The 24530-nt window shown below is 38.1% G+C and overlaps 1 protein-coding gene across 1 annotated transcript in view; it reads left to right on the forward strand.

Annotated features, from left to right (window-relative positions):
* LOC124290776 (protein MTO1 homolog, mitochondrial-like) overlaps positions 1–24530 on the forward strand; it is a 173037-nt gene that overhangs the window by 20273 nt on the left and 128234 nt on the right. The window contains exon 7 of the mRNA XM_046727603.1: positions 3580–3692. Coding sequence (XP_046583559.1) covers positions 3580–3692 — 113 coding nt within the window. The remainder of the gene's footprint in view (positions 1–3579; positions 3693–24530) is intronic.

The raw sequence follows: 24530 nt of genomic DNA on the forward strand, positions 1-24530 counted from the left end.
CACTCACTCACTCACTCACTCACTCACTCACTCACTCACTCACTCACTCACTCACTCACTCACTCACTCACTCACTCACTCACTCCTCACTCACTCACTCACTCACTCACTCACTCACTCACTCACTCACTCCTCACTCACTCACTCACTCACTCACTCCTCCTCACTCACTCACCTCCACTCACTCACTCCCACTCACTCACTCTCCTCCTCCTCCTCACTCACTCACTCACTCACTCACTCACTCACTCACTCACTCACTCACTCACTCACTCACTCACTCACTCACTCACTCACTCACTGAGTGGGGGATTTACACTGCTTTTAGCAATGTTCCAGCAGGAAACACCAGACCAGAAATGTGCTTCACACATTGTACCCAAGTGGGAAATCAACCTGGGTCTCCGGCATGACGAGTGAAAACTTTAGCCACCAGGCTGCTCCCCACTCCCTTGGGATAAAGGACAATCTTTTTGAAACATCTATTTTTGTTGAACATACAGATTTTTTCTGGGTTACATCTTCTTTTTATTCTTGAGTACAACGTTTCAGGGCTTGTTCTGGACCCCATCATCAGGTAAAACTGAACAGTAACTGTTAACTCTGCCCGTGACGTCACAATGCTTATGACGTCACAATCCTATGATGACACAATACATGTCGTATTGACGCAATACATTGACTTCCACATGTATTGCGTCGTCATAGCATTGTGCCGTCATAAGCATTGTCATAAGCATCAGTTTTACCTGATGATGGGACCAGAACAAGCCCTGAAACGTTGTACACAAGAATACAAGAAGATGTAACCCAGAAAAAATCTCTATGTTCATCAAATAGCATCTTCTAAAATGCTAATCAAGCATCTATTTTTGTTGTTTCTTTAAATGAACCAGTTGTAGATTTTATTGACAGCAGTGATAAAATCATGTCTCTTTGTTACATTGTGAAACATTTAGACTGAATATTTTCTAATTTCATTTGTTTCATGTGTTGGTTGTAAACCAGCTTAACATATGGGTCATTTTCAAAATTGGTAGGATTTTCAATTCTTTATTACAGTAAAATCAAACTCCTCAAAATTGATTTAATTTTTATTCAAACTTTTATCACAAACATGCAGACTGAAATGTACTAATTGACCTTTTAATTTATACATCAGTAATTAAAAGGGTGGGGGACTGTCCTGACTGCTACCACTTCTTAGTCAGAATATGGATTTTGAAATATAATTCATAAAAATCTTTAAAAGATGGCAGACACAGCTTTTACACAGACTTAATCAAACTTGAAGGTAAAAACTATCATCATGAATCTTGAAAGTGTTATTTTGTATCTTTCATTTATTTACCACAAAATGATAGCATTTTTCTAAAACATTATTATGTATATAGCTTTCGACAGGTGGAATTGTCTGGAATAAACATCAGCTACTAAGCCCAGAACATCTTTAGATGACACCAACATAAAGAGGAGTGTTTCATGTATTATCATGAATTAATTAGAGCTGTCAATTAACACCAGTAATGGTTAGGACAATAGTGGTAACGGTTTGGACAGGAATGGTAACGGGCTGGACATAAACCTTGAACAATTTAATTCAACATAGAAACAGGTAACATGAAAGGAAAAAAATGATATCATTTACTTGAACTGCTAACCCTATTTTGGACAGACAGTGAAATGTGTAATAGAAATTGTAACTCGTAACTAATATGACATGTTTTCTTCCATGCTGTGGTAACGGTTTGGACATTTGTTATATCAATATAAAACTTGTGAATGAATTTAGGCTTTTGAATAAAAACAAACTGTAGCTTCTAAAGAATACAAAAAACATACCTGTCTAGATTGAAAATCACTTATAATCTAAAGAAGAGTGCAATTGGGGAACAAAAATTGAATGAACAGTACCGGTTGTGACATTATTGGTAACGGTCAGGACATCAGTGTAACAAACAAATCTTATCCCTCTAAAAATTTGTAAAAGATTAAATTCTGAAAGGTACTGCAACAACTATGATGCTGTACACATGATGCTACACAGGCCACTGCATAGATATCATTTTGCTGTTGATATTATGGTGCAATATCAGTCTCCACGAAATATACTTCTTTCATTCCCTTGGATACCTTTAGCTTTTGTTAATAGTGAGATGGTAACACATATTTATCAATTACAAAGGCCAACATATTAGCACCTATCAATATTCTAAGTAAAAGGTAGTCTTACATATCTCACAAAGTCAAAACAGACTACACCCAAAAAATCTTTAAAGGTTGGAATACAATAAAGTTGTTTACCGTTACTACATTTTGTCCTAACCGTTACCTTTAATTCATAAAGACTATACATCTTTTACAAAATAGAAACTTAATGTGATAACTTCGTTTTGGTTTTTATTATTAAAAGCAGATAGATAAGTAAATAGAAATTTATTATCACACCATAGAACATATTCTTCAAAATTGAAATTTATTAAAGAAATGTCCCGACCATTACTATTATTTGTCCAAACCATTACTAGAGACTGTGTTTTTATGCTACTACATCAAAACTCCTTTGAACAGTACAAGTCCATGCTTAAACTATCTTAACTCTTAAAGAAATTATAAATTTGTTCTACTTCAAATATTAATGAACAACTTTTTGAAATACAAATCATTTTGTCCTGCCTGTTACAAGGACTGTCCAAACCGTTTCTTTGCAGAATGGTAACAGTTTGGACAGTAAGGGTCAAAACTCTTTGTAAGTAAATCTTAAATAAAAAAATGAATGATCCCTAAAAAGTTTCAAAGGACATGCCTTCCACCTCTTCCATTTCTGGGCACAATATCCATTGAAATTTGAAAAAAAAAGAGATACATATTTGACACAAAATACATTGGTAATTGTCTGGACAATTAAGGTTGACACATAACATTTACACTTATTTGACGGTATCAATTTTCTTCAAAGTGTATTGAATCTCTTTACTTCATCTGCTCATCCACAGGGGCTAGCTCAAACAGACACAGGAAGTAGTATTACAATCCAGCTCCAGGGAGATGTTATTGCAGCAATTTCATACACTGGTAACGGTCAGGACACAGAATCACAGGACAAGCATGTTACAATTTGTAGAAGAAAACTTTTTAAGTTAAAAATAAATAAATGCAGTCTGAGTATGCTTGATCAATCCTTATTGGCATAATATGAATTAATTTGTTTATTTGCATTTATATTTACATTATTTGTGAACATTGATATTAGGACCGTCACCTCCTGGCGGAGCAAATCCGCCAATTTTGACCCCAAAATGTGGTTAAGAATAAATTTCAAAAAGACAAGACTAATGATACACCACATTTACTGACTAGTAAACATCTAAATATGTTTTCTAGAACATAAAAATCCTTTTAAACTCACATTTTAAAAATTTGGAACGGACAGAAAATCCTACCAATTTTGAAAATGACCCATATATATGTACGGCGATAGCTTACAGCCTTAGTTTTCTATGTTTATAGTTTAAGTAAAACCAAATTTGATAAAATTACTGCATTGTCACATTTTTCTGTGGATATCTTTCCTTTTAGGCCAAAGATCAGCTGAAATGTCACATGACTCGTACAACAGAAGCTGTTGAGAAGATTGTCATGGAAACATTACATCTGAATAAGCATGTTCAAGAGGAGATAACTGGGCCAAGGTAGGACATTACAAACCTCTAAAAATATTTGGAGAAACCAGAATTGTTTCATGCTGATTAAGCCTTCTTTCAACAACCTTTGCACATGACTGGCTGTGTAAAACACAGGGGATCATGTTGTCTGGTGTTGGCAGTAGATTACATTGTGCCACACAGGGACAACTGGCCAGTCACCGGCCACTGAGGCATGGACAGCCCGATTAACAACCAATTAACAGGTGTGAAACTTGGTGGCCACACCAGGAGTGGCCACTTGGGGCAGCAATCGCAGTGAAGATATACTGTGGTATACGAATATCGTGATATGGTTCAGATTCTGAAATATACTGAGTCATCCAGATTTAGCCCCCTTTGAATTATCTGCCCTTGATTTCCATAGCAACAAAATGTGCTCTGAAAGTGCCAAGTATGCTTTTATTTCTGTTGGTTTCATGTAACATTTTACAAGTGGAAGCATCTTTATAAGTGGCTCCAAAAGTGCCAAATATTCTACCAAATGCTTTAGTTTTGTGGGTTTGGAGGAATTAAGTGGCCTCAAATGCACCAATTTTGTATTTGCACTTATTAGTAGAGCCTATGGCTCTGAGTAACCATTTCACAATTCTCATTATTTTATTATTTTTGTTTGTTTCATAATGGAACATATGCTATCAATTTCTCATACATTTTGTAGGACTGTACAATGACATTCTAATCAAGGATCTTAGTTATTGGTGGTCACATGAGATTTTAAGCTCAAGTATTTCACCTAAATCATGTTTTTGTTTCATTTTGCAATAGTTCATGTTTATATTGGAGTTGAATCTGAATGAATCACTGACATACAGTAATATTAATTACATACTGCATTGACCAAAAGATGTTAAAATATGGTACTTGTTGGTCCCTGCCTGGCGTTCGGCATTAATTGGTACAACAAGGACTGGTCGGCTCGGAGTCAGTATAATGTATCTGAGTGGGGTATTCATGCTTCACTGCGGCATGGTATCTCAGTGGGCTAGCACTATAAAACCAGCTTCAGTCTGGGCTAGTACAAGCAGCCGCACATACACATACACACGCATGCACGTCGTCATATGAGCGAAATATTCTCAAGGACGACGTTAAACCCAATTTCACCTCACCTCACATACTGCATCGAAGTGCATTCAGTTGAAGCAAACAACACTGACCATGAAAATCATGTTGTACTATTACCTTTATCATTATGTTCGCAAAACTTTGTTGCAATACTTCAATTAAACATTCCCCATTAAGGCTCTGTATCATTTTATTTATTTGTAAACCTTGGCACACAGACATACACAATGGGACGGGGAGCCTGAACGTGTGGTGTAACAGCAACCAAGACTGACTGACTGACTGAGTTTGGTTTTACGCCGCTTTAAGCAATATTCCAGCAACATCACGGCGGGGGACACCAGAAATGGGCTTCACACATTGTGCCCATGTGGGGATTGGAACCCAGGTCTTCGGCGTGACAAGCCAACGCTTTAACCACTAGGCTACCCCCACCCCAGCAACTAAGAAGATGATGTAACATATGTTATATTTGGGATTACACTTTCTTAGTAAAGTACAAATTCTAGTACTTTTTGAGTTGAGCCCCATCCGGGATTCGAACTCACACCCTCAGAGTAAGAAACGTGTAATCCCAAATATAACATATGTTACATTTGACCACTTTCTAAATGGCACTGTGTAATCATAGCTTTCGGCCGTGGGAGCCGTGCCAATTAACACTTATCAGAGGGGTACACAAAGCCCACAGTCTAGACTACCAGTTGTCCGACTTCCTTTTTTGTGGAAGTCGCGGTAGCTGAGTGGGTTAGGCGGCTGACTTTGTGTGTTGGTGATTAGGTGCCTGACTCTGAGGGTGTGAGTTCGAATCCCGGATGGGGCTCAACTCAAAAAGTACTAGAATTTGTACTTTACTAAGAAAGTGTAATCCCAAATATAACGTTACATTTGACTACTTTCTAAATGGCACTGTATAATCATAAGAAGATGATGTCGCACACAGAGAGCTATTATGAACTTATAATGTACGCACTTGGGCAGAAACCTTCCAGTCAATATATCACAATATGTATTGCAATATAAATTACTGCAATACGTATATCGCAATATGAGAATCAGGGCAATATCCAGCCCTACTGTGGTACTCGATTCAAGTCAGTCCCCAAAGTCTGAGTTACTCTTGTTTGCTTGTACAAGATACTTTGCAATATGTCTGGCTAAAAGATGGATAATTGGGTGAGTCAGGACTTTGTGTTGTTAGTGATCCACTCGCCATTGATGTGAAATATATTCATTTCTTTTTGACTCTTTTGGTTGCATTTTTGCTCAAAGTTACCTCTCTGATATTTATGGATAATCAATCGATATTTTAATTATTATCAATATTTACAGTGTATATATTTATTTCCGGTACTGAAAGGCCACAGGCCTGTAGTACAATGCATTTATAAATCAATATTTACACGCACGGATAATATACATGAAGAAGGGAAAATAATCAACTTTAGGTTACATTGTGTTCTGAGATATATTCTGTCCTAAACAACATGGCATAGTAAACAAACATGGACAAGTTTTGAAGTATAGTATGGGTTTTGTTATTCAACAATGCTGAGAATTTATAAAGGTTTGGATGGGCACAATAATATTTCTTAATATACAACTTTCTGATGGAATTATAAGCAGGGCAAATTAAAAGAAAATGATATTCATCTTCTATTTGGTTAAGATCACATAGTTTGCAAGTTCTATTTTCTTTTTGACATTTTTAAATCTTCCACTTTCGATAGATAAATCATGTGAAGAACATCTCAATCTGCTTAACGCTATCCTATACTTTTACGTTTAGACATGAAAGATAAGTTTCGGAGTCAAAAGTACATTTAAACACCTTATAATACAGACATTTACTGGAAAGTGATATCTTTTTTCAAACCATTCTTGCAAGTAGATATCTTTTAATCTTTGTGTTAGTTCTAAAATAAACTTACCCTCAGAATCAACATACTGATCGTTCCATACAAAACCAAACCCTTTCGAGAATAGAAAATGTCTAACAGCAGAAACCCAATTTGTGTGTCCATTTTTATCGAATAGCATCATCATATTGTAACATTTCTTTGGTAGCCTATAAGAAGGCATCTTCAGTAATTTTAACCAGTATTTTATAACTCTGATATTTGTAAATAAGTGCATCGGTATTTACCACATTCTCCATACACCACTGTATTCATCGTATTGGATTTAACACCAAGAAATCTTTTACATGTTTTCAATTGAACTCTTTCAATATCACTGTAATAATTTAAACCCCATATTTAGGCTCCATACAATAGAATTGGTTTAATTTTGGCATCAAATATTTTAAAGTATGAACTTATATTTATGTCACCAAGTACATTTAATTGTTTAAAGATACCTATCATGACCTTTTGTGCTTGCAAACAAGCGTAATTAACATGTGTTGTCCAAGATAAACAATTACTAAAGAACATTCCCAAATATTTGTATGAACTGGTGCATTCTAATTCTTCACCTTTATACAACCATTTCTCATTTTTGATAAGCGTCCCCTTTTTTTAAAACTACTACTTTAGTTTTATTTCTATTTACAGCTAATTTGTACTGGTCACAATAATTCTCAAGTTCTTGTATAAGTCTTTGTAAACCTGCAACAGTGCTTGAGAATAGCACGATATCGTCTGCAAAAAGCAGAAGAAAAATATGTACTAGGTCAGGGTGTAACTGTATTCCATACTCACAATTGTTTTCAATTTGGGTTGCTAATTCATTTATGAAAAATGAGAATAAAAATGGGCTAAGTATACAGCCTTGTCTTACCCGATTTGTAGTTCAAACGAATCTGAGAATTCATTGTTATTCTTAACACAAGCTTTAACATTTTCATACATATTATGAATAATTTTTTTCATTTTAGGACTTAGACCATGGGTATTAAAAATAGACCATAGCTTTTGTCTATCAACTGAATCAAATGCTTTTTCGAAATCAACGAAAAGTGTATAGAGTTTACCACCTTTGATGTTGAGGTATCTCTGTATAATACTTTGCAATATAAACATATTGTCAGTAGTCGTATATCCATGTCTAAAACCTGCCTGAGATTCATTTATTTTATTCAATGTCTCTCCCCAAGCTACTAATCTTCTGTTAATGATAGAATATTTATGATCTGTATCAATAACCAGCCCTACTTTGCATGAATATTCATGAATAATTCTGTTTTCACACCAACCATGACATTCGTTTTTAAGGCATCAGCCCATGTACATCATGAACATATATAATATAAGGATATAGTGCAGGGCTCCAGATAACTTTTGGGGGTGCGAATGTACTTACACATCATATTGCAATTGGAGGTGTACTGAGAATTTTGAAGGAGTACTGACATGTTTTTGTGTGAGCGAGTTGGTGATGTGGTTTGTCTGGACGATTCATCGATCACTATTTCCAACCATGTATTTGTATTTGAAGACCCGTGAGAAAGAACTGAGGGACCGTGTGATGCGCGAAATGTCAGGTCCGACTGGATATAAATAGGAACAGTGTAGTTTTTAGCCAATCGAAAAATAGTAGCGCATATCGTTGCGTGGCAACGCAAGTGATTCCTACTGTCGGGGTTTCCTCATGTGTCAAATCGTGTTTCGAAAAGAAACTTGACAAGTATTTATCCGAAATAGATTTCCATTTGCACGATATGCACGGAAATTAAATGTTAGACGTACAAAGGTATTTATGTGCAAACGCGATACGCTTGAAATCTTATATTATGTTGTACTTAATTGATTTTGAGGCGTACATTACGCCTGTACGCCCCTTATCTGTAGCCCTGTAGTGAAAGTGACAATGATTATGCAATGCGGAGTGACAAGCAATATTTTGCATATTTTGCAACATTTGTAATAAATTCATTATTGTTACTGCATACTGAAGTACTGTCGGAAATAGAAAAAAAACTGTTTTTAGTCTGTTACTCTGTATCCCTAAAATTGACACAATTGCAAATAGCATATGTCGAAATAACCCACTTCGGCCTAACTGGGCGTTCAGTGGGATGCGTAATACGATATCCAGAAAAGCATGTTTACTCGTAAAATCGGGCAAAACTTAGAAAAAATACGAATAGCTGCTGAAAACAATAGATCAGACTATAGATGGCAATTAGGTCACTCAGCCATGTATGACGACGGACCGTCGACTCACCTGGCATGAAATGCACGTGCTGCCTACAGGCATGTGTGTTGACTATGTCTCATCTATTGATTAACATCTTACGTGTCTTTCTTTCATAAAATTTATGTTGAGATATGTAAAAGAGTATGGTACCAGGAAACCATAGAAACGCATCGTAGTATATAGGTGGCATGACCACCCCAAGATCAACAGGACTGGATATTATTTGTAAATTGTTATGACGTGCCGTGTACCTCCCCAGTATAATTGCCCTAAAGGATTATCTTATCTTAGCTGATATCTCTATCCTCCAGCCCGACCCCAGGTTTTGCTTTTGAGATGACCCCTCCTATCTGTTTCTTTTTATAGTGACAGTGAGACTGCATGGTAGCTACATCCTTAATAGTTCCAGCATAAAAGTTATTATTTTTTATGTCAGTTATCATTTATAATGAATCTACGTCTTATTTCAAATTGGGCATTTAAAAAGTGTCGTTTGTAATACAATATCATCGCACACTAATTTGCATGAAGCCATGGTCTGTTCCAAATAAGTCTTTTTGGACTTAGAAAAAAACCGCATTGCTCATTTCTGCACTAATTTCCCCTCAGTAAAGTCCTTTTTCTCCGTTTCCTATCTCTCTACCACTGAGACTGTAGTTAGGCCGAACTTAGTTTAACAGATATTTCACAGTTTCACATATCAACTACATAAATTGTAGAGATAAATGAGAAAATACAGTTTTTTCTCTATTTCCGACAGTGCTATAGTAACTTATAAGAATAAAAAAATAGGGTTATCAGAAAATCTAGATGGTATGCATTTACTCAGATTTACAATATCCGACAAACAAAAGGTTTATAACACATGGGCGGATCCAGGAATTTGGAAAGGAGGGAATTCGAACCCCTTGAACTCCCCCCTTGGCTCTGCCAACGCCCAAAAAATATCTTCAATGTGGTCTTAAGTCATTTTCAAAAGTGGGTGTTCAAACTCCCTGACCACCCCCCCCCCCTTGGATCCGCCGATGTAACATCTTATCATTACAATAACTCCATTATTGTTACAATTCTTCCAGAAATACAAACATTTATCTATACCCTGCCTACGACCAATAGTTGTTTCAATAAATAACTCGTCTAATCTAAGCAAACATAAACATCTCCTAAACTCCCTGTTTCTAAATATTCATGGTATAATATTCTGTATCAAAAACAGATTTTAACTGGAAATAATATTTTTATCATACAATGGATAGCATTCGCGGCAGCATAAAGCCAACAAATATTTTTGGTATCCGTTGGGTACGATACAGATATCGATGCAAATTAGAGAGGTCATATGCAAATTTTAGGAACTACTTTCACAGTGAAAATAAACATGGCGTCACGTGTCGGCGATCGTGTCCAGATTGACAGGCGTGGTTACGGTACTGTCAGTGCTTTGATCCAAGAAAATTTATGTCTGGTTATAATAGATGGAGTAGATACAAAGCGAAGGTAGAAATTCATAGGTTTACGATTAGATACCAACACCACTTCCCTTTCAGTGTTTTAAAAGTGAGCAGGACTTGTCATGCGAACATTATAGTGTATTTGTTGTTCAAATGGTTAATTGAAGGCTTCTGAAGTTCCACACGAGTTAGTTAATATTTTTCCAACATATATTTTAAAGCTAAGATTTGTTGACAACAATACGTGCTTTAACGTAAACACTTACTGGGAACTACATGATGCAGTGCAGTCGATTGTACAGTAGAAAATTGCATCACCAAGCTTGTGATGTAACGTATTACTACGCACATATTTGTGACATCATAGATATCTGTGCACATTCTATACGAAGTTTAGTTTCATGATTTGTGGCAATTGAAATAATATGAATTTTAATATTATAAAGTAAGAATGACATTGTATGATAAATAGGTAATCATACTCGTGTGTTTTGGGATGGTTAATATCCTGGTTTAGGAATAAACACTATGCAATATAATGTTTATTCCTAATGTATTAACCATCCCAAAACACACTCGCCTGATACCCTATGAAGATGTACTTATGTTATTAAACATTTCCTGTATATTACATTCACATATGCATTGCTTAAATAGCTTTAAAAACATCCCGGTTAGAATATTAATCTTCACTAACCAATGCTTGTCGTAAGAGGCGACTAACGGAATTAGGTGGTTAGGCTTGCTAACTTGGTTGACACATGTCTTCCCAATTGCCCAGATCGATGCTCATGCTGTTGATCCCTGGATTGTCTGGTCCAGGCTCGATTATTTACAGACCGCTGCCATATAGCTGGAATATTGCTGAGTGTGGCTTAAAACTAAACTCACTCACTCACTTTAAAAACATGTCCATATTACCAATCTCCTGAGACAGCCACACATCACCAAATCCGAAACTGAAAAGTAATTGTCTAACACCACTTGCCCATGTTGTCCTACCAGATTCATCAAGTTGTTTAATTAAGAGATAACCCTACCTGGGATACCTTCTTTTATCCATCATTCACGGGCCACCTAGTCATCTCCTACAAACACAGTTTTTATTTTGTTATTTTACATGTTCCAGTATGTCCATGTTTCATTTCTACTGTTCATAAAATTTCAATATTTCATCACAAACCTTGCATACACATGAGGTATATGTGAGGAGCTTTATGCATTTTAGTGATGTTTTATTTTCTGTTTTTAGTATTTCCAAGTTGAACCTAAGTACAAATGAGGGTACTGGTATTTGAATGTAAAATCTATGAATGTGACCATATTATTTGCTTTGTAATCTACATTTACAGAATTTAAAAACCTTGTGTATGGCTTTACTGTATATTGTACAGAGTGAGTGAGTGAGTGAGCATGGCTTTACACTGCTTTTGGCAATATTCCAGCAATATCACGGCAGGGGACACCAGAAATGGGCATCCTGTACAGAATTATGGTAGACTTGAAGAAGAAATTTGCATACACCTTAATCTCAAAAAGCCCAAATGTAACCAATTCAAATCAGACTGTCACAAAACAGTACAGAGGGTAGAGCATCTGCCTGGAGAGTTGAAGGTAAATGGTTTGAAACTTACCGTACCGAATTCATACTGAATGATCATGGCTGTTACCCAGCTTGACACTCGACAGGATCGGGTGGTCAGGCTCCCTGACTTGGTTGCCACATGTCATCGTATCCCACATGTCATCGTATCCCACATGTCATCGTATCCCACATGTCATCGTATCCCAATTGCATAAATTACTACTCATGGTGTTGATCACTGGATTGTCTGATCCAGACTTGATAATTTACAGATCGCCGAAATAGGGGAAAATATTGCTGAGTGCGGCGTAAAACTCACTCACTCACTCATCTCACTCACTCACTCACTCACTCACTCACTCACTCACTCACTCACTCACTCACTCACTCACTCACTCACTCACTCACTCACTCACTCACTCACTCACTCACTCACTCACTCACTCACTAACACTCACTCACTCACTCACATCAGTTTCAATGAAAGTTGCATCAAATTCAAGTCATCTACAAGTACTATACATGTTCAACTACAGAGTATTGAATTAACAGTAGTGGTAATCTGGAGACATCAACCAACTCAGACAACTGGCATCAAAAGAACTTTGAAAAATCTTTTATCATTATGCACTGTTTGTTTGGGTGCATATCACTTAAAGCATGGAGAAGAACGTTTCTACTTGGGTATCACTGTATACAAGAGTAATCTTGATAACTACTGACACAAACATTTTTCTCCGTATTTTTTTTATATCCCACCGATGAAGAATTACAACAGGTTTGTAAACCGAGCAAGGAGAGATGTCAGAATGTGATCAGGAAGGCTAGCAACAAGTGCCAGATTGTTGTTCTGCTTCTTTTCGGTGTTGTTAAGTAGAGGCGCAAAATATGTTAACTTGTTGAACAAAAGATTGGAAGCGGGGTTTGACCAATGAGTACCCAGTTTGAGTGGTTACAAATCCAAAAACTGAAAAAATACTGAGACAAACAAATAAGGTGTCCCCCGCCGTGATATTGCTGGAATATTGCTAAAAGCAGCAAAAACCAACTCAGTCTCACACCACTGACATGAAAGTGCTTGTTGGAATGACCGCTTACTGAATGAAGCTAAGGGGATCTTGGGGACAGAAAGTTCTATGGATAGTCAACTTCTTTATTGCAAATGAATGCGACGTTTCGGTGTAGGTACTGACACCGTTATGATCACATGCTAGTACCTCCAGCTGGGGTGTATTAAGCAAAATAATTAATTGAATAAAACAAAAACTATAATTGGGTCATTAGCATGTTTTAATAGCATTACTGTGTAAATTTACAATTTGTAATTTAATGTTTTAAGTTAATGTTTGTTTTCTAAAATGTATTGTGGAGCTCAATAATAAATCTGGTTGTTTTTCTGGTCTTGTTTCCCCTTTCCAGTTTCCAACTTGGTCCACAGAATCTGTAATACAAGGAAGCAAAATCTGTCAGTTGAAATATAGACTTTGAACAGTTATAATGTTACAGGGTATTTCATATTTCATATTCCATTCGGAATTCTGGGTAAGAATATGTCCACTGAAGGTTGCCTCAGGCCTGTAGTGGAAATATTGCTAAATGGTTCCTATACATGGAATATTGCTGAATTTATCCTTTCACTCAAATTTTCGTACAACTGAAATATTGCTGAATTTAACATGTTGCTCAAATATTGATGCATGTATGCTACATCAGGGACTGTGAGACCAGGCAGAATGTAAAACATTATGGTCCAGGGACAGTGAGCCCAGGCAGAATGTAAAACATTATGGTCCAGGGACTGTGAGACCAGGCAGAATGTAAAATATTATGGTCCAGGGACTGTGAGACCAGGCAGAATGTAAAACATTATGGTCCAGGGACAGTGAGACCAGGCAGAATGTAAAATATTATGGTCCAGGGACAGTGAGACCAGGCAGAATGAAAAATATTATGGTCCAGGGACTGTGAGACCAGGCAGAATGTAAAATATTATGGTCCAGGACTGTGAGACCAGGCAGAATGTAAAATATTATGGTCCAGGGACTGTGAGACCAGGCAGAATGTAAAACATTATGGTCCAGGGACTGTGAGACCAGGCAGAATGTAAAACATTATGGTCCAGGGACTGTGAGACCAGGCAGAATGTAAAATATTATGGTCCAGGGACTGTGAGACCAGGCAGAATGTAAAACATTATGGTCCAGGGACTGTGAGACCAGGCAGAATGTAAAACATTATGGTCCAGGGACTGTGAGACCAGGCAGAATGTAAAATATTATGGTCCAGGGACTGTGAGACCAGGCAGAATGTAAAACATTATGGTCCAGGGACAGTGAGACCAGGCAGAATGAAAAATATTATGGTCCAGGGACTGTGAGACCAGGCAGAATGTAAACATTATGGTCCAGGGACAGTGAGACCAGGCAGAATGTAAAACATTATGGTCAGGGACAGTGAGACCAGGCAGAATGTAAAATATTATGGTCCAGGACAGTGAGACCAGGCAGAATGTGTAAAACATTATGGTCAGGGACAGTGAGACCAGGCAGAATGTAAAATATTATGGTCAGGGACTGTGAGACCAGGCAGAATGTAAAATATTATGGTCCAGGGACTGTGAGACCAGGCAGAATGTAAAATATTATGGTCCAGGGACTGTGAGACCAGGCAGAATGTAAAATATTATGGTCCAGGGACTGTGAGACCAGGCAGAATGTAAAATATTATGGTCCAGGGACTGTGAGACCAGGCAGAATGTAAAACATTATGGTCCAGGGACTGTGAGACCAGGCAGAATGTAAAACATTATGGTCCAGGGACAGTGAGACCAGGCAGAATGTAAAACATTATGGTCCAGGGACTGTGAGACCAGGCAGAATGTAAAACATTATGGTCCAGGGACAGTGAGACCAGGCAGAATGTAAAACATTATGGTCCAGGGACTGTGAGACCAGGCAGAATGTAAAACATTATGGTCAGGGACTGAGAGACCAGGCAGAATGTAAAACATTATGGTCCAGGGACTGTGAGACCAGGCAGAATGTAAAATATTATGGTCCAGGGACTGTGAGACCAGGCAGAATGTAAAACATTATGGTCAGGGACTGTGAGACCAGGCAGAATGTAAAACATTATGGTCCAGGGACTGTGAGACCAGGCAGAATGTAAAATATTATGGTCCAGGGACTGTGAGACCAGGCAGAATGTAAAACATTATGGTCCAGGGACAGTGAGACCAGGCAGAATGAAAAATATTATGGTCCAGGGACTGTGAGACCAGGCAGAATGTAAACATTATGGTCCAGGGACAGTGAGACCAGGCAGAATGTAAACATTATGGTCCAGGGACTGTGAGACCAGGCAGAATGTAAAATATTATGGTCCAGGGACTGTGAGACCAGGCAGAATGTAAAACATTATGGTCCAGGGACAGTGAGACCAGGCAGAATGTAAAAACATTATGGTCCAGGGACTGTGAGACCAGGCAGAATGTAAAATATTATGGTCCAGGGACTGTGAGACCAGGCAGAATGTAAAACATTATGGTCCAGGGACTGTGAGACCAGGCAGAATGTAAAACATTATGGTCCAGGGACAGTGAGACCAGGCAGAATGTAAAACATTATGGTCCAGGGACTGTGAGACCAGGCAGAATGTAAAACATTATGGTCCAGGGACAGTGAGACCAGGCAGAATGTAAAACATTATGGTCCAGGGACAGTGAGACCAGGCAGAATGTAAAACATTATGGTCCAGGGACTGTGAGACCAGGCAGAATGTAAAACATTATGGTCCAGGGACAGTGAGACCAGGCAGAATGAAAAATATTATGGTCCAGGGACTGTGAGACCAGGCAGAATGTAAAATATTATGGTCCAGGGACTGTGAGACCAGGCAGAATGTAAAACATTATGGTCCAGGGACAGTGAGACCAGGCAGAATGTAAAATATTATGGTCCAGGGACTGTGAGACATGCTGTGATCGTAAGATAGACTTACCAAAACCTTACAACCAGTTGAGTGTGTACAGCCACAGTAGTACCTCCATCTGTCTTCACACATGAAGGAGAGAAGATACAAGCCAGCCTGACTCTCACCTGGTCTCCATAGCCAAGTCGGACAATTCCCAGATCAGCACTTTTAAACAGAAGCTTCCCATTTTCGTTACCCAAACCCTTGGAAGAGTCTGGATGGTGCCATGGTTAACGAGTAATTCTGGCTGTTAATGTAATCCATTAGTCATAAATTACGCAAGGTTAAACAAAATTTGTTTTGGTACACATATTGATTCCTTGCTAATGAGAGTTCAAGGAACTAGTCAAAGGTGGAAAGATATATCTTCAGGTAATGGGTAAGGTTAATATCCCTCTGACTATGATAGCATCCTAAAGGTGCTCCCAAGACGAAGCTCAATCTTTAGTTGGTCAAAACAAATGGGTTTGTTGGATGAGAAATGTTTTGACAGGCGTTTCGGAAGACATTGGAGCTCTCCTTTAGCGGGATGCAGTGTGGTGGAAACACAAGGAAGCACTTACCATGTTTTGATAGTGGTAGGCTGGTTGATACGCGCTACATTCTTTTGTGTGTATGGTTTTATGAGAATAAGATGTTATTGTCCTTAGGTCACTAAAGTTGGGTTTCTTTCGTCAATGCTCGTGATTTTGGATGGAAAAGCTACTATATACTACTTACAAGAAGTTAAAAAAACACCTGATATTTTCTTTAGACTGCAGTTAATCTGTGCAGCTGGAAAATTGCTGATGCGGCGTAAAGCAATAGTCATTCATTCATGAGAAAATTGGTTTTACCTTTGAGTAGTGCAGTTGTTAGGATCATAGCATTCACAGTCAAAGATGGATTTGTTTCACATCAATACTTTTTGTGTTGTGTAACCATACTAGTTGTTAGGGACAGAGTATCCAGTGTAGTGTTTTCCTATTAATGATCATGTTCATTGTGAAGTAATTTTTTTCACGGGAAATTTAATCATGCAGTTTGAAAGAAACACAGAGTCATAAGTAAATAAAATATTTGTATCAAATTAATGCTCATGATTTTTTGGTAGAATTATCAATGTAGTTGTTGGGAACTAGAATTCTTGGTTAGTAATATTGGTTTTTCAAGTAATGCTCATGTGGAATAATAATCATAGTTGGTAGGGACATAATATCACAGATTTAGTTCCTATAATTATTTATAAGTTTTGTGTACAATTGGTATAAGTTGTCCGGGACATAGTATCTCAAATCAATAATAGTTATTATTTCCTTTGTAACTCCATGTTCATGAGTTTTGTGAGGAAATATGTTGTTAGGAGTATAGTTTGTGTTTCCTTGTGATATGTAGGTTGTCTTCTGTAAGTTGTTACATCTGGAAATATCGCTTTTTCAGATTTGTCAGTTCCAAATGAAGAAAAAGTTTGTCTCTCTCTTTCTCACTCACTCACTCACTCACTCACTCACTCACTCACTCTCACTCACTCACTCACTCACTCACTCACTCACTCCACTCACTCACTCACTCACTCACTCACTCACTCACTCACTCACTCACTCACTCACTCACTCACTCACTCACTCACTCACTCACTCAAATAGTACAAATGAAAATGTGTATAAATGTGAATAACAGAGCTCACATTTCCTTACCGAACTCCGCAGGTCCTCTCAACATTTTCCAGATTTTCTGTTGACTGAAGGAATGGTTTTCAGCCAAGTCTGGCCGCTTCACAAACATTTGTTTGCCACTTTTACCTACATTCAAACATTGTAGGAAGCAGACAAACATGACTGTCAGCACAGCAAGATGGGTTTAACAGCAGTAGATATGATACTCAACACCGAGAAATTAAGGCATCGATCATAGACCTCTTTTGTGTGTCAATGAGCGTACCTGGAGATCCTGGAATGAGTAAATCTCTTGTAGGTGTCGAGAGTGAGTGAGTGAGTTGGGTTTTATGCTGTTTTTGGCAATGTTGCAGCAATATCATGGCAGGGAACACCAGAAATGTGCTTCACACGTTGTAACCATGTGGGGAATCAAACCCAGGATGAGCGAACACTTTTACCACTGGGCTACCTCACCGCACCGAGGTGTGGAGAAAACACTGTACAGGAAAATGATTGGAAAGTTGAACAGCTTGTGAAAGAACCGCCTCCGTGGTGTAGTGGTTAGAGCGTCCGCCCGGAGAGCGGAAGGTCGCGGGTTCGATCCCCGACTGCATCATACCAAAAGACGTTAAAATATGGTACTTGTTGGTCCCTGCCTGGCGCTCGGCATTAATGGGTAAAACAAGGACTGGTCGGCTCGGAGTCAGTATAATGTGTCTGAGTGGGGTATTCATGCTTCACTGCGGCATGGTATCTCAGTGGGCAAGCACTATAAAACCAGCTTAAATCTGGGCTAGTACAAGCAGTTGCACATACACATACTCACGCATGCACGTCGTCATATGAGCGAAATATTCTCAAGGACGACGTTAAAACCCAATTTCACCTCACCTCTTGTGAAAGGGGGAAGCACAGTTGTGTGTGTGTGTGTGTGTGTGTGAGAGAGAGAGTGAGAAAGAGAGAGCGAGGGGGGTGTTCACCCCTGCACCGTCTATTGCTCATGTGTCACAGATGTGTCCCTTTGTTGTCACAGATATGTGTCACTTTTGTATCACAGATGTGGGTATTGCTCATGCACCACAATGGGTACATTGTGTGAAGCCCATTTCTGGTGTCCCCTGCCGTGATGTTGCTGGAATATTGCTAAAAGCGGCGTAAAACCATACTCAGTCAGTCAGTCAGTCATGCACCACAGATGTATTTCTCTTTTAACGAATGTCACTTTTTTGTAACAGATGTGAGTCAGTCACTCTTCTATCAACGATGTGTATATGCCTCATAAAATACAAATACAAAAGGTGACATGAAAAACTTGTGTATTATGTTTAACTTGTTAAATGATGGAAAAATGTTAATTTTCTTTTTAGGGGAATATTTGATTTGCCCTTGCGTGTATCTGTGATGTGTGATACTGGTGAGGCAAGATAACCTTTAACAAAATACATTTGATTCATGAGCACATGCTTTTAATGTTGTCAGAATTGAAAATGGACGTAGATAAGTCTTATGAAAATGACTCGTGAATATCCCGGTTAGAATTGCTCTTCAGCAACCCATGCTTGTCATAAGAGCAACTGATGGGATAGGGTGGTCAGACTCGCTGACTTTGTTGACGCATGCCATTGTTTCCCAATTGCATAGATTGATGCACATGCTTTAGACCACTGGATTGTCTGGTCCAGACTGGATTATTTACAGCAAGTGAGTGAGTGAGTATGGTTTGACGCCACCTTTTTTTAAGTAAGATTCCAGCAATATCACAGCGAGGGGATTATTTACAGACTGCTGCCAAGTAGCTTGAATATTGTTGAGTGCAGTGTGCAACAAACAAACAAACAAACAAACAAACATACAAATATGGAATCAGTTCCTCACTTTCATTTTGAGGTAAATACTCCGGAAATACGTATATAGACACTAAAACACTCTGTCAAAGATAATTAGAACATCTACTAGGCACGGCTGCATGTTTATAATGAAAAGACTCGCACATCAAAAGAAGATAACCGAGTCTTTGGCTGGCATCCATAACCTGAAGATACATGATACATGATAACAATCTCCCAAGTTCTTAACTCCCAGTCATAATGTTTGATTTCTATTGCTTAAATATGTGGTAAAATCAAATTATAGATAACCTTACAAGTACAGAGGGCTTGTACATCCCCTGTTGAGCTATTCACAGCTTGTCCAAGATAACAACCCAAGACGTTATCATGATATCACAGTGCGAACATTCCTGTAGGAGCACTTTATCCCCCAAATTTTGGACACCTGTCTGAAAGCAGTGCTATTTCAGAATCTCTGTTTGGATTTCAATTAATTTGTCAACTTATCATTAATCTAAAATGACAGACCCCCATTTTGGGTATTCCACTGAGAAATGGCATTTGACAGTTCTGTGAGTTTCTCTGATATGAAGCAGGGATTTTCTGATTGGTAACTGATTGTTGAGAATTGATTTCCACAGCCTGTAGGTCCAGATTGAGGGTGTCGCTGGATAAAGTCATCTTTCAAATCTGAATGTTGATCATAATCTGAGGTGTAGGGCAGTGTTGACAGATCAAACTATGAATGCATCTCAACTGTCGGCATCTGCTTCAATGACTTGATTGTACAGTATTGTATTTTATTGTACTTAAAAATGAATGCTTTGTCTTATAATAAATGGAACACAGTAATATCAATCATTTATTTCTTCATTAGGTTTGCATTGTATCCCAATTGCATAGATTGGTCCTGTGCGTAGAGCTCAGGTCACAATCAGTTGAAGTAAGCAACGATGGGCGCGGACAGTATTCAGATGGGTGACCGTGTTTGGCAGCTTGACTCCTGAAACTTTCTAGGACTTCAGTCCTGCCCCACAACGAAGCACATGTGATGCATGTGGTCTCACCTTAGGCAAGTGAGTTTGTTCAAAATTGCCTCTGTCCACCCAGCAGTAAAACTGGGTACCTGGTATGATACGATGGTAGTCTGAATTTGAACCTTGGGCGCCTGACAGGCGACCGGTTGTATTCTCCACAGGGAGTGTTCTGTACCGTTGACCAGGGGTAATATGTCAGCGCTTTGAGCATGCAATGTGCATGGATAAATGCGCAATTTAAATGGACTATTATTATTATTTTTGATGCTCATGCTGTTGATCACTGGTTTGTCTGGTCCAGATTCAACTTTTTACAGATCACTACCATTTAGCTGGAAAACTGCTGAGTGTGTTACTTAACTACACACAAACAACTCATTAGGTTTTGAGCCAGAATTTACATTGATTGATGAAACATGGGTAGCCATGAAAAAAATATGTAATTTTTTAGACAAATACTTAGAGTTATCTCCCTTAAATCCTTATTAGCCAAGGAGCGTCACATCACATACAGCAAGCACCTCTCATGAGACAGGTGAAAACATTCTGACAAATGAACTTGCTTGACAACAGTTTCATGACTTTGGTTATCTAAAACTTTTGACTCAAGAATTTGAACATGAGTGAAATGTTAGATGTTGCTACCACCATCCATCCCAGTTGTACTTCTCAGGACGAAGAACAAGGTTAAATTTACCTTACAGGTGTAATGTGTGAAGCATTTTTCTTGTAAACCCCGATGTTGCTGGAATATTGCAGTAAGCTGGCATAACGCCCAGCTTACTCAACATGTTTAAGCCTTCCTGTGTATATCAAAATTGCCAAATGTAAAACCAACATGATGACCACTTTTGTCAAAAGGTTTTTCCAGTGGCCATGTTTTTTTTAGGATAAGACTGCAGATTACTCATGAAATTGACTAATAAGGACTGATCGGTAGCGCAAAATATCAATGCCAAGTATTGTAAGGAATATTTTTAGAACTCTGCTTTAACAAAAAATGAGTGACAATTCAGTTCAAAATGTATATGTAAATATTGATTTTCCTTTTGCGTTTTTGATTGAAATAGGGTTGGGGGATCGTGTAAAAAATGTAAATATAAAAAATAATAGTCCTATTTGAAATTATCTATGATTACGAGATGGCAGTCTTATCAGTAGCATTTATCCTGCCATATTTTTCTGCCTGGTAACAGACACCCCATCTCAGAGATCTCGAACAGCCATTTTGAATAAAAGAAACACATTTCTTTCTTAAATTCATGGCATATTCTTTCAATCAACAAGTACTGAAAAATTAGATAAACTATCAGAAGTCTGTCAAGACATAGTTCAGAATATGTGGTAAATTGTTTTGAGGTAAAAACCATATGTCTGAAATGAGATCTATCTGTGGATGTCATAAGTATCAATCTTTGAGAGATGAGAAAGTGGTAAAACATTACTGTTTGGAGATTCAGCTGTGTCTGTTGAAAACATGTCTAATAATATATAACATAATGCATTAATAAAACGCTTGACTTCCGTCTTAGATAGTTTCTCAGCAGGGCAAGCCATATCATTACCCCAGTCAATAGATTGCTGTGCACTCAGATTCCATTCTCAGCTCCCTAGGGAACATACAACAAAGGACTAGACATCATAAATCTTGCTGGAGCAACTCAGAAAATAACCTCATGAATGATATAAAAGATGATGACTGGACATTTTTTTCCATTTCTGTTTGATTTTAAGAAATATGTTATTTTATAGTGATTTGAAGTGTTTTCTTATTTGAAATGCAAAGATTAACCCAGAAAATGGTGCATGCAGAAATAAATTCATTTCAATTAATGAGACATACAAAAAGATGTATAAAATACTGGGTGTTTTTCATTTCTTTAAAATGTATTATTTTTCAATGTTGTAACGTGATTTCCAAATTAAAGTGCGAAGTTCGGCCCATTATTTAGTGTGTACTGTGAGAGAGGAACTGTGAAGTCAAATAATGTAATATATTGTAATGAAAGACACAATTCCATATAATTATTGTGACAATTAAAAGGAGAATAGAAAAATATATTTTCTGCTTCCGTTTCAGTCTTGGAAGTGTGTCATTTACTGTGTTTTGCGGTGATTTCCAAACTGAAAACTTAATCAAGGAATTGGTACAGAAATTATGAAATCAGATAAAGTTATAATTGTTTTGGAATTGTTTACATAAGTTGTATGGAATATTTTCAAGGTTCATCTGTCATACAGACCCTGAAACAAATATACCCAATACAGCCCATGCAAGTCTACTAATAAATATTTGGCAAGTCAAGATATCCACAGTTCTGAAAACGAAGAAAGTCTTTGGGCTTTCTTTTATTATATTTTACCCCCACCATGATATTGCTGGAATATTGCAAAAAGCAGCGTAAAATCTCACTCACTCACTCTCACTCACTCACTCACTCACTCACTCACTCACTCACTCACTCACTCACTCACTCACTCACTCACTCACTCACTCACTCACTCACTCACTCACTCACTCACTCACTCACTCACTCACTCACTCACTCACTCACTCACTCACTCACTCACTCACTCACTCACTCACTCACTCACTCACTCACTCACTCACTCACTCACTCACTCATGTGGTTAAACATGTATAACAGAGCTCACATTTCCTTACCAAACTCCACAGGTTCTCTCAACATTTTCCAGATTTTCTGTTGACTGAAGGAATGGTTTTCAGCCAAGTCTGGCCGCTTCACAATCATTTGTTTGCCACTTTTACCTACATTCAAACATTGTAGGAAGCAGACAAACATGACTGTCAGCACAACAGAACAGCAGTACATATGATACTCAACACCGAGAAATTAAGGCATCGATCATAGACCTCTTTTGTGTGTCAATGAGCGTACCTGGAGATCCTGGAAGAAGAGAATCTCTTGTAGGTGTGGAGAGTGAAGCAGTGAGTTGGTGTCCCCTGCCATGATATTGCTGGAATATTGCAAAGAGCAGCGTAGAATCACTCACTCACTCACTCACTCACTCACTCACTCACTCACTCACTCACTCACTCACTCACTCACTCACTCACTCACTCACACTCACTCACTCACTCACTCACTCACTCACTCACTCACTCACTCACTCACTCACTCACTCACTCATCTACACAACCCTATGATGATTCCAGGTTAGAGTGCATCCTTGAAGATAAGTATTATAATTGGTCTTCAGCAGTCCATGCTTGTAGTAGGAGGCACCTGTGAAGATCTGGGTTAGAATTGATCTTCCATAACTCATGCTTGTCGTAAGAGGCACCTGTGAAGATCTGGGTTAGAATTGATCTTCCGTAACTCATGCTTGTCGTAAGACTTGGTTGACACATGTCATCGTATCCCAAATGCATCAATTGATGCTCATGCTTTTGATCACTGGATTGTCTGGTCCTGATTGGATTATTTACACGACCGATGTCATATAGCTGGTATATTGCTGAGTGAAGTGTTAAACAACAAACAAATAAAAAATCCAGGTTAGAGTGCAGGCCAAGTCTACTTCTGTGGCAGAATAGATCACCAGTAGATAAGAGTGAAATAAAACTAGATCGTTTCCTGTATAATGTGTGATTGTCATAATTGTATGTCATCACCACAGGTCTTTGCTCATAATATCAACCCCTGGTATGTCTGATCTTATTTACAGGCCTTCATAGTATAACTGTAATATTGATGTAATATTTATGACGGTCAATAAACCCACATGCTGTGTCACATTCATGAGTTTCCGAGCCATTCATCCCCTTGAAATGTGTGTTGAAGGTTAATTTCATGAATGAATATATAGTTGTTAAGAAGCTCTTCAATCTTGTATTGCGTGATTGATGTCGGAGGCATATGTCAGCCATAATGCTCATTATTAGATTGTCATCCCAACTTTTAATAAATTTGAAGGGATGCATTTGAAGTCATCCGTAAAATGACATCCTTAATTTGGTGGCTTGCTGACAGAGTTGACCTCTTGGGTCATGTGATAAAGTTCCATGCTTCCAGCGGTGATGTCATCACAAAATGACAACCTCGTCCTTGACTGCATAGAAATGGCATTGACACCTTTGGTCAT

This window comes from Haliotis rubra, unplaced genomic scaffold, assembly GCF_003918875.1.
Source record: "Haliotis rubra isolate DU_JTF1 unplaced genomic scaffold, ASM391887v1 Scf474, whole genome shotgun sequence".
Lineage (NCBI taxonomy): Eukaryota > Metazoa > Mollusca > Gastropoda > Lepetellida > Haliotidae > Haliotis > Haliotis rubra.